The following is an 11,781-nucleotide window of genomic DNA, read 5'->3' as shown; positions in this document are numbered from 1 at the left end:
GATGAATGACGAAATATTGGTACTGATGGACGAACGTCGAAAATATAAAAACAAGGATGACATCAAATACAAGAATATACAGAAAATAATTAGATCAAAAATAAGAATGGCAAAGAACGAATGGCTGAAGCAGGAATGTACTGAAATAGAAGAACTGCAAAGGAAAAACGATGGGTTTAACCTCCACAAAAAGCTCAAGGCGACTGCTGGAATGCACCGAGGGAAGAAATCTAGTATACTGGTCGATGAAACCAATCAAATAGTTACCGACATCAAAGAGAAAGTCAAAATTTGGGAAAAATATATAGAACAACTTTGTCACCAAGACAGACCCTCGGTTGGGAGTGAAAATAATAGGCAGTTGACGGGACCACCGATTTTAAAAGCGGAAATAGAGAAAGCAATTCGTAGCTCGAAGAACAACAAGGCCACCGGGCCCGATGAGATTCCGTCAGAGATTTTGAAAATTTTGGATGAAACAAGCATTGAAGCTCTACAAAAGATATTTAACATCATCTATGAAACAGGACAATACCCACAACAATGGCTGAATTCCACCTTCATACCCTTGCCCAAAAAAACCAACGCAAGAAAATGCGAAGACCACCGACTCATCAGCTTGATGAGCCATGCCCTAAAAATATTTCTAAAAATAATCCACCAAAGAATTTATAAAAAGTGCGAAAGAGATATTAGTGATTCACAGTTTGGGTTCAGAGAGGGAATGGGCACAAGAGAGGCGATGGTGGCTACACAAGTGCTTATCCAGAACTGTCGTGACGTCAAAAAAGACATCTGCCTGTGCTTTGTGGACTACGAAAAAGCATTTGATCGAGTCGAACATCATAGACTAATGCAACTCCTGAGAAACCTTGATATAGATCAAAAGGATATCAGATGCATCGAAAATTTATATTGGAACCAGACTGCACAGATTAAATTGGATGGCGACTTGTCTAACAACGTACAGATTCGGAAAGGAGTGCGACAGGGATGTGTTCTGTCCCCGCTACTGTTTAACCTGTACTCCGAGGCGGTTTTTCGTGAAGCTTTGGAAGAGAAAGAGATCGGTATTAAGGTTAACGGGATGTGGATCAACAACATCCGCTATGCCGACGACACAGTGCTGATCACTGATAATATGCAGGACTTACAACGACTAGTCAACATCGTAGGGGAACACAGTAGATCGGTGGGTCTCAACATAAACACCAAGAAAACAAAGTTTTTAGTGATCACAAAGGATATGAATGCCTTTGAAGACTCCGAGATAACGTTCAACACGATGCGCATAGAAAGGGTTAATAAATTTAAGTACTTGGGAGTGTGGTTGTCTGAGGACTGGACATCTGACTTGGAAATTAAATGCCGCATTGAACAAGCGCGGGAAGCATTCTTTAAACTAAAAAGAGTGTTCACTTGCTCGGACTTCGATCTTGATTTGAGACTAAGATTCCTGAAGTGCTACGTCTGGTCGGTGCTTCTTTATGGGATGGAAGGTTGGACCCTCAAAGTAAACACCATCAACAAATTAGAAGCGTTCGAGATGTGGTTGTACCGCAGAATCCTCAAAATACCCTGGACAGCAAGAATAACAAATGAAGATGTGCTAGCATCTGTAAACAAAGAGCGAGAGTTGTTCACCACCATCAAAAAGAGGAAAACTGCATACCTAGGGCACGTCATGAGGAACGAAAAATATAAATACTTGCAATTGATAATTGAGGGTAAGATAGAGGGTCGGAGAGGAGTAGGAAGGAAAAAGATGTCTTGGCTACGGAATATTAGACATTGGACGGGAATGCACAACATACAGACACTGATTCACACCGCTGGGAACAGGGATGAAATGAAGAATGTAGTCGCAAACATCCGTTAACGGATAGCATGACAAGAAGAAGAAGATAGGTCAAATGAAAAATACAAATTTAGCTTAATACGTTTATTCAAATCAATAATACTTTTAGTGTTCTTTCTGTTTCCACCTCAAAAAACTGTTTAAATCGAGACGGTGATCTTTGGTCAATTGATAGAAATAAACTTTGAACACTATTTATTTTGTTTGCATTTATTTAGAGACAATAAATCAGTCTTAATCAAGATTTTTTATCGCTTCATAAAGTCACAATTTGTTCACAAAAATTAAAAGAATCTAAACTTAACATTCATTATGAATCACCTTTACTTTGATTTTGTAAGTTTTTAAAATAGAAAACAGTCCCGCCAACATTTACAGACTGACCGTCTTTGGCTTCATCCGGCAACGTGGAAATTTGGCTCTGAAAGAAATAATTTGCTAGAACGACTGTAAAAAGATGGAAAAACAAAAAATACTAACATAACTCCTTTTGTCTCCTGCTTTCATGTAACCAACCCCCAAAGACCTGGTGCTGTGACCCCACATAAGTGACACTTCGCCACTAGAGTTATCCGCTTTCAGTACCAAGGCCCCTCCAAATTTTGGTGCAGTTGAATACTTCAGATATCTGCAAGTTTTATGCTTTAAGGTCACTACTACTAAGACAATGTTTTTTTAACAACCCAACCTGGAATTCATAAATTTCTCTGTAAGGCAGTTATGCAGATCCACGGTAGGACAATTTTTCTCTACAACTAGATCATCGGCTACGGTCTTAGCAAGAAAAGTTTGCACTAATTGCTCTCCACAACCAGTTGTGCACACTGCCAGACTAGGTTGGTTGGTTTTGTCTGAAGAATCTGCCCAAATCCCCGCCCCAAATTGGGCGGCTTGTCCCAACCGTCCTGGTCGTTTCAAAAGCAACCCACCTAAAGCTCACTTTACAAAAGTCTAATTCAAGTAAATGAATCACCTGAACTACATCCAGAAGCGACATCACCCCACTGGTCAATACAAACTGCCCCTACTGTGTCCATGGTTTCGTTTTTTTCACTATGGGGATCAAAACCATTTTGAATGGTCTGGTCTAGCAAAGCTTTGTACTTTACCCTCTGTCTCAAAGCTTTGCGACTCACTAAGCGTGCGTCTCTAACTATTTTCATTCCGGCTGTTTTGGCGTGTTTATACGCTCCTTGACCCACAATTACGCTGGGAGGAACCAGACCTTAAAGCAAAACGTAAACCGTTTTGAAAAATCAGAGCAGTATTCAGTCAAACGTTTATTAAAACCGATTTATTGATGCAATCTTGCAACAGTAAAAGAAAGACATAAAGTTGTATTAACAAACTGATTAGAAACAGATTGCGATTCTGAATTTATAAGAATCTATCTCATTTTCAGAAGGAGGAAAATTAAATTCACTTTACTCGGATACACTCACAAGAATGGCAAAACGACAAACCTTATTCCATATTTAAATTTTTCCTAATGTTTTCTACACAGGATAGACTGCAGAACTAAAATTACTGACTACTGCAGATAAAAATTACCCTTTTTGGAAAAAAAAGCCGGAACTACATACTAAACAATAACACACAATAATTACCCTTACACTAAAATGTTATAAAACCCATTTTTATTGGGCTGGAAACTCTTAATAATGAGTGTCGCATTGAAAACCGTGAAAATTGGGAATAAGGAGTCAAGAGGGGATTACAAATGTACAAAACAGCCAAAGATGGTTCTGCAACCCACAAAACAAGTATCAAAGTTGACAATTTTGTCCTTGAATTTTTAAAAACATTTTTAGAATAAGGCACAAACAGCAAAATTCAACTCATAAACTTCCTTTCTTCCTTCCTGAATCCCCTATCTAACTAGGGGAATGTGACTTCTGCTCCAACTCATAAAATTATTTAGAACTGCATATATTGGGTTTGAGTATGTTTTCTTTACTTTTATAGCTCCATAGAGTGGTATTTGATAGTTTGCAGAGTTTTGACATATAAAATTACCTCCAAATAAAACAAATTCACCTCACATCTGTCAAAAATCTGAATTTTAACAGATTGTACTAGTTTTAAGAAAGTTTTGTTATTTTACAGCATCATGGAAAAGATTTTGACAGTTTCCAACTTTATGACAGATTAAAATATGCTCAAAATATACAGATACACATCACAACTGTCCAATTTCTACTTAAGAACCTATAAATAAGTATGATTTACAACTCTATTAACTATAACAGTGCTTTTAGGCAGGTTTTGTAGTATTATCGCTTTATGAAGTGGCATTTGACAGTTAACACCATTGTGACAGATTTAAATATGTCCAAAATAGATGTGTTACCTATCAAAATTTAACTTCTGATGCTATAAAGTACATTTAACTCAGTTTACCAGTAAATTAAACGCTTTTCAAGTGGTTATTTTAGTTAGTAGGTCTATAAATTCAATTTTGCCAGTTTGTAACTGATTAAATTCCGTCCCAAACATACATCTGTATGTCAGAACTGTCAAAATTGTATTCATAGACCTACAAACAAGCATTAAATATGATTTGTACTAATTGTAATGCCTTTAAGCATAACATTTCTCTTTCTAACCCTTGCATATAGACAATTATTTTCTTAAACTTTCATGAATAAGTTAAAGGGAGTGTTGTATTATTAGTATCCATCTTTACCAAATATCCAAATGTGGTTTCAAATCCCCAAAGGTGGGGAAGATTTATAGTCGGCATTTGACAGTCAAAAATAAGGCCGTTAAACCAAAAAAGGACGAAAAAATCATTTTACATCAATAGAGCATTACTTGACTTACTCATTACCTGAAGACTTAAATACGCACATTTTCAGAATGACCCTACTTCCATAAAACCTTTAAGGTACCATTCACTGTTGGACACCCTGTATGTTAGGGTGCTACATTTTGATCTTATCATAACGCCCGCTGGTTTAATTAGATGAATATGAATAATATAAATGTGGCACGAGTTGCCACATTTGAAACGTATCTATCGGAAATTGAAACAAAATTTCCACACTCAATTTTTGAGGATCAAGCTGTGTTTTTTGAGCTTGAACAACGGTAAGATTGCTGTAACACTCTCTTAAAGGAATTTATCAAAATTCAAGCTGAAATTGAAGAGATTTCTGCTGATCCTCAGTATATAACGCCTTGAAACCATAAAAACCACCTATTCCCTATTCTATGATGCTCTTGACTTTTTAGGTAATAAACTTTCATTATCTTTTGCTGCATTTTCTTTTATGTTTTCCAAATATTCTTCCAGCTTTTGCTATTTTCGCTAACTGACAGGACTAACAAAGTCACAACATTCAGGTAAAATAAACTTACCTTTCAAGTAAATTTTAAAGTAAATAATTGCTGAATTAGGTGAAACATAAAACATTGTACCTACACATTAGGGAGAGTATAATGTCCATCAGGCCAAATTCAGGACATTATGTGCTCTCTAACACCTTTGGTACATAAATAACTATTCTTAAATATTTGGAAAACCTTTTAATAATAATATTATAAATTTAAAAAGTATCTATCATTCTTAATAAGGCACTTTCTAGAGTTTTTAAGTGGTATTAACAACCTTTCCATATAGCTCAGCTGAGGGGTTTTGAAATAATGCACCAATGTCCTATTTTTTTATAGGTCTCATATTAGATTTTGTTAGAAGAAAATTCAGTAATTCCCTGAAACAAGTAGTCTTAGTTCCTATAATTTAAGTTAGTTAGTTAATTACTTAAAAACCACTCTGAAATGGTCAAAGTTCGAATATTTTTTCTTCAATGTGTCAATCTTTGTTGCTATGCTAATAACAATAATTGAATCCTAAAATTGCTGGCCAACTCATACTAAACAAGGGTAAGAAGGTATTTTTGCTTTAAAAAAACTAATTGTTTCTCATTAATTCAAGAAGTACCTACCTACCATTTCTTGGACAGATTTTTATACAAACTTACCTTACCTTTACCTGGATTTTGGCAAAACAAGAGAGAAAAAAATCACTTCTAGCCAATATTTTATGTCCAATTCTTTGGACACCATGTAAAAAATGCACCAACCAAATAACAAAAGGTTTTTTGATGTCAATAACAATAATTGTTTTTTGGTATGCAAACACCAATGTTACCATAAACATTAAACATCTCAAAAATGGTTGAAGTTAAGTAAATGACATTATACATATGAAATACTTAGAATTAAATATAAAACCCAAAAATTAAGTAATAAACAAGGTGTTCTATTTGAAATAAGAAAGTTTCCATTTCCAGTAAAACCAAAATCTCAAACCAGATTTTCTTATTTCTACTTTTAGTCACATGGTATATCATAATATACAGGATGTTTCATAAATGTGTTAATGATTAATATAATATTTAAACAGCATTCTTTTTAAAACATTATTTATAAAACAACTAGAGGAATACAGTGTGGTAAAATATTTTAACACATTTACTGAACACCCTGTATATCAGTTTGAAAATCCTCTGAGTTAAGAAATTAAATTCACTTTTCAACACTAGTAACAAAAAACCTACCTAAAGGCAAGGGGTCTAATTGTTTCTCATAGATATCATAGGCTAGGCAAATAGGATTTTTTACCCTAGGAACTGCACCACAAGCCCCATAAACCAAGTTGCTACCATTCATTATGGAGGCGTCAGCTTCCACTCGACCATCTAAAGTCAAATTAGACCCAAATCCAGCATTGGTCAGAGGATCATTTTCTAAAACTACTCGCACCCATTATTAATTAATTTATCCCTAAAAAAAATTAATATTTACCTTGTATGGCTTCTCTGACAGCTTCCAGGGCTGTGCCCTGGTTGTTTAGGACTTTTACAGCTTGTTTGCAAGCTTTTTTACATAGTAGAAGATAGTCTTTTTTATTGTTGGTGCTGTAGTTTCCGGCACCTAAAATTTAACAATTTGATTGATGTAAAAGTGGTGAAAGCTTCCTTACCGCAGTGCACTGCTATCATTTTATTTGAGGGTAGTTTAAACTTTTTTTGTTTGTAAGACTTCTGTAAACTAGTGTAAACAAACCTAACCTAACCAAACTTTTTTACTAGAAATTTTTGACAGACTACAGACCACATTAAAGATATCATGATGGATTGTGGCGACGCTGATGGCGTTCAAATGAACTAAATTAACGGACAACGATCTTTTCATTAATTCAAAATTGTTTCCGTTATTTGTTGTTCGTAATTTCCAATTTGCCAGTTTACCGTGTTCGGAAATTAGAAATTAAATTATACAAACTGAAATTTAATACACTAGATCACAAACTTTGTCTAGAAGTCTGGCAGGAAAGACCTGGTGTTATATAAACCAAGCATTGGATGTTTAGCACCATGATTAGACCCATCAAAACGTATGGGGCTGCTTGGTACAATAAAACCAGACAAAAGAACTGCTAGAAATAATGCTTATGCATAACAGGAGCCATAAAAGGACATGTCCTACAGTGGCAATAATGGAGGTCATGCTTTGCGATGCAGAAAGCCGCTGAGACAGCCTTGTTTAGAATGGCTAATAACGAATGTGGAGCGGAAATGCTGTTAACCAGGCAAGCTTGTACATCTCTATCGAAAAGCATTCCACATCTGACCTATCCGAAAGATAAAATCTGTCAGAAAATATAACTGTGGAGGAATGTTTTTCGCTACCTTAAGCAGCAAGCTAATAGCTGCTTAAGCTATAAGCTTAAGCAAGAGAAAGTGTACTAAAGAATCTGTTACTGGTATGCGGATGGGATATTCCAACCGGAGGTCGCCCACCAACAAGATGGACCGACGATATTAAAAGAATAGAGCCAAATTGGATGAATGCAGCACAGGTTCGAAGACGTTGGATTGGACTACGGGAGGCCTATGTTCAGCATTGGACGCAGCTAGGCTGAATGATGATGATGATGCGTATGGGTCCAAGACACACAAGAAAACAGGAGCAGGAATGTTTGGGCCAAGAACCTAAAATTCTCCAGTATCTTTCAGTCGGAAATTTGCGTAATCGAAAGATGTTCAGCATTGATGATTGATATTTGCAACCATATAGTCAGCTCTAAAAGAGTATAGGAACAACATTCTGGCTTAAAAAAGGGACCGACACTCCTTTTCAGGACCATAACCCTTCCGTGGCTTGGACCCCGAAGGAGGAACACGAATCAACCTAGCTCTGGGAGAAACGTATTGGATTCTCGCACTCTAACTCTCTGAAGGTTACAATTAGAAAAGGAGAAAAGCCAAAAGAAACCTAGGCTCACTCACAGTTTTCCTCTCAGAGGACACTGTCACTTGAGAGGCCATCTGAAGCGGATAAGCCTAGGAAAACACGGAGACTGCAGATTCGGTGGGGAGGAGAAGAGGAGGAGGAGATTTCTTTTCTGAAACCGAATCAGCAGCTAGCTGAAAGAGGAACTATATATGAGATGAGACTAGCCTCAGCCCAAATCTTATAGTAACGGCCTGAAGGCCGCAGCTCATTGTCACCTCAACAGCTATAATCTACAATTGCTGCTAAGTGGGAATTGTACATAAACGTTATAGACCTTAGTTGAAAGTTGAAAGCTTAATCCAGGTACCTCTAACCTACTAACCTAACCTATATAGTACGTCTGTACCTGCAACAAAGGTGGATATGATATGTATACCCTGATGTATGTACCTCATCTATCTCACAAAAACGAAAATTTGAGCACTACGCTGAAAAGTGATTGAGCACTACAATCGGTTCAAGTTTTACAATCTAATTTTTCTACCAGTTACCAAAATTTTACAGAAATAAACACTCATTTTTTGGACCGCTTCCATGTTTACATATCAGTGTTGTCACTTATTAGACGCTGAGGATGACAGCTGGCAGCTTGGAGGCCAAAAAGCCAAAAATGTTGTTGTTGTTTGTCAAAACTTGATGGCTCTGTAAAGCCAAAAATAAACTGTCACCAGTGTCACCGTGCAAAAACGGCGCCAGTTTCTTGGTCCTCGTTTTGAGTTTGAACAAACCACTAGAAATTGTAAGTATCATTTTCTTTCTCATCATAATAAACTAGTTACTATATGATTATTGAAACTGGAAAAGACTTTCTTTGGGAACCAAAATGCAAGCAAAAATTAAATGCTATATTTTCATCAGTACAGATGATAACCATTTTTTAACTGTCAAAAGATTAACTGCAATTGGTCCATTGCATATCTCACTCTTAAAGTTGCCTGTGATTGGTCTATTTCAGATCTCACGCTTAAAGCTACCTGTGATTAATAGTTGATCAATTTATTTACTGTTTCAGTAGACTGTGGGTTTTTTCAGAATGTCCTGAAATACTTATAACAAGGTAATTCTAAAGCTGAAAGGTGTTACAAGTAGCTGTAACAATTTTTTTTTAAAACTCGATAATAATGGATCTACAGGGTATTCTACATTTAAAAACCCTTTTTTTAATAATTAATTTGTTGGTCATTTTATTATTTTTAATTTTTTTTTATATGTTTTATAATTCATATGTTTTGTACGATTGTGAAATACAGGATTTGAGATGAGCTTTTGGACACTCTGATTGTCATTATAAATGCAAATTGATTGACGTAAATCCATAAGCTCACTCAAAATTCCTTTTACAAAAACAGCTTCTTTTAATGCTTGTGAAATTGACACATATATTCAGCTTCAGTAGTTGCCAGACTTACTGAACAAGCCCCACCAGCTAACTTAAAGACATATCCCATATATGATTTACCATCATGAATGTCATTTCCACAATCAGCATCAGCAAATGCAACAACATTTAAATCAAGTCCATCCTTTTCACTTATCTATAGTTCCTTTCAAGTATCTCAACACATTCATTGCCTTGTATTCTCGATCCATTGCTTCTTTCCATTCTTTACTTTTTGGACTACCTAAGGCTTCTTTTACTGTCATTGGCTCATCAACAGTACTCAATGTTTGCTCTGAAACATTATACGTGACAATCAGGAAATTCTTTCTCAATATGAACCCTATTTGATCTTCTCAATGGTGTTTCAACTAAATCACCAAAATCTTCATCCTCAGCATTCTCATCTTGGATTCGTTCATATTCATCTGCAGAATCTTCTTCATCCTTCTGTGATTTCTGATCTTCTGGTTTAACATCAGTATGTGCATGAGTTCAATATGTTAACTTGTTTGTTTAGATCAAATAACTTCTAGCCTTTAGTTTCAGTACAATATCCAATAAATATGTAATCTTTGCTTTTGGAATCAAGCTTTTTCCTAAGCACAATTGGAACATGAGCTTGAGCAAGACATCCAAACACTCTTAAGTGTTCCAATCTCGCTTTTTGTCCGGTCCATTTTTCTTCAGGGGTACTTCCACGGATGTGGTGAACGATTCGTCAAATAAACTGCTGTGTTAACAGCTTCTGCCCACATACGTTCATCTACCTTTGACTCATGCATTTAACATCTACCTTTCTCTAGAAGTGTCCGATTAACTCTCTCAGCTACACCATTTTGTTGGGGCGTATGACGAACAGTTAACTCATGTATAACTCCACTGTGATTTAAAAACTTAATGCCTGATTCACACACTCTGTGCCATTGTCAGTTCTAATTTTCTTGATTCAATGTTCAGTCTGGTTCTCAACAAGTGCTTTAAATGACTTAAATTTGTTGAATACCCGAAAGTATACAAATATTTTTCTACTGAATCATGAGTAAAAGTCAAAATATATGGAGCTCCACCCCATGATTCTACAAGCATTGGTCCAGATAAATCAGTGTTTTTGAAAGGTTGCCTGCTTTGCTTTTCCTGTAAGCAAGCAATGCATTTTTCTCCAGTTTCAACTTCACTATAAGATACTCCCATTGCCAGTCCTTTCCTTAACAATGATATGCTGATTCGATTTAGGTGTCCCAATTTTCTATGCCTTCTGAAGCCATAAAAACCGTCTCTGGCTTGATTGGTAAGTTGTTTAACTGATATAAATTGTCTTTCAAATTGGCATTTACTATAATTTTAATTGTATATAAGTTTAACTTTGATAAAATCGCTTGTAATTGGCATTGCCATAATCATTGGGTCATACTCAGCTGTGAGTCCACTTAACAAAATAACACCAAGAAATTCGTCTTCAACTGGGTGAGACATGTCACTTAATTTTTGGGCTAATAACATTGCGTCATTTACATAGGCTTCCATATTCTTAAAGTTTTCAAAACGTATTCTTACCAATTGCCTGATCAATGTCAATCTTCTAGATAGTCCTCTATCTTCATAGGCTTTTTCTAAGGATCCAGGCCTTCTTGGCAGTTGTTGCTGAGCTTCAGGCTTAACCATAAGACAAATTTTGGCTTTCTGGTTCTATCTTTCCCTTTCTGCTTCCCCTGAAGGATCATCTACTGGGTATCCTTCAATACAGCGCCATACATTTTCATGTATTAATGCCATCTTCATGCCAAATTTCCAATTATTATAATTTTCCCTTCCAGACAGTTTCTCGAAACATAACTGCAAACAATTTTTGGAATATGGCCTGGGCCCATAACTTGTTAGATATTTTATATTTTTGGAGCTTCTTTTATATAAAATATCTAACAGAAATAAAACATTCATTGACTTGGTTTCTTAAATAAAACATTTCAAATATGTTTTTGTGCTTATTAGTTAATAGCTTGGATTGAACTAGAATGATAACTAAGGTTTAAACATTTTATTAACTACTGGTACAAAAAAGGTGTTAATGACTAATAATGATAGAGTGACTAGCGTCAAATACAAACCCATTTATTGTAATCTTTTTTACATGGCCTTCCAGCTTATCAAAACTTTTATTTCCTGTTATGATTTATACTGTACAAAGAGCAGGAAAAATTTTCTGTAGGTTTAATCAGCTGTGATTTTTAATTTATTACAC

General features: G+C 35.7%; 1 protein-coding gene across 2 annotated transcripts; it reads right to left on the bottom strand.

Annotated features, from left to right (window-relative positions):
- Positions 1–1,927: 1,927 nt before the first annotated feature.
- Tasp1 (Taspase 1) lies at positions 1,928–7,004 on the bottom strand. 2 transcript variants are annotated; one of them, XM_081980245.1, is made up of 7 exons: positions 6,846–7,004; positions 6,668–6,796; positions 6,421–6,615; positions 2,832–3,083; positions 2,547–2,787; positions 2,339–2,486; positions 1,928–2,279 (listed from the first exon to the last, which is right to left on the bottom strand). In XM_081980245.1, exons 1-7 carry the CDS (start codon positions 6,862–6,864, stop codon positions 2,169–2,171), a joined length of 1,095 nt encoding a protein of 364 aa, XP_081836371.1. In that variant the 5' UTR covers positions 6,865–7,004; the 3' UTR covers positions 1,928–2,168. The 2 variants fall into 2 exon arrangements, with proteins under 2 accessions (XP_081836371.1, XP_081836380.1); XM_081980254.1 differs by lacking the exon at positions 6,421–6,615.
- Positions 7,005–11,781: the final 4,777 nt, after the last annotated feature.

The sequence above is a fragment of the Ips typographus genome, linkage group LG1 (assembly GCF_016097725.1).
Source record: "Ips typographus isolate SLU linkage group LG1, UJ_Ityp_2.0, whole genome shotgun sequence".
In the NCBI taxonomy this organism is placed as follows: domain Eukaryota; kingdom Metazoa; phylum Arthropoda; class Insecta; order Coleoptera; family Curculionidae; genus Ips; species Ips typographus.
This window is presented reverse-complemented; position numbering and strand designations above follow the sequence as displayed.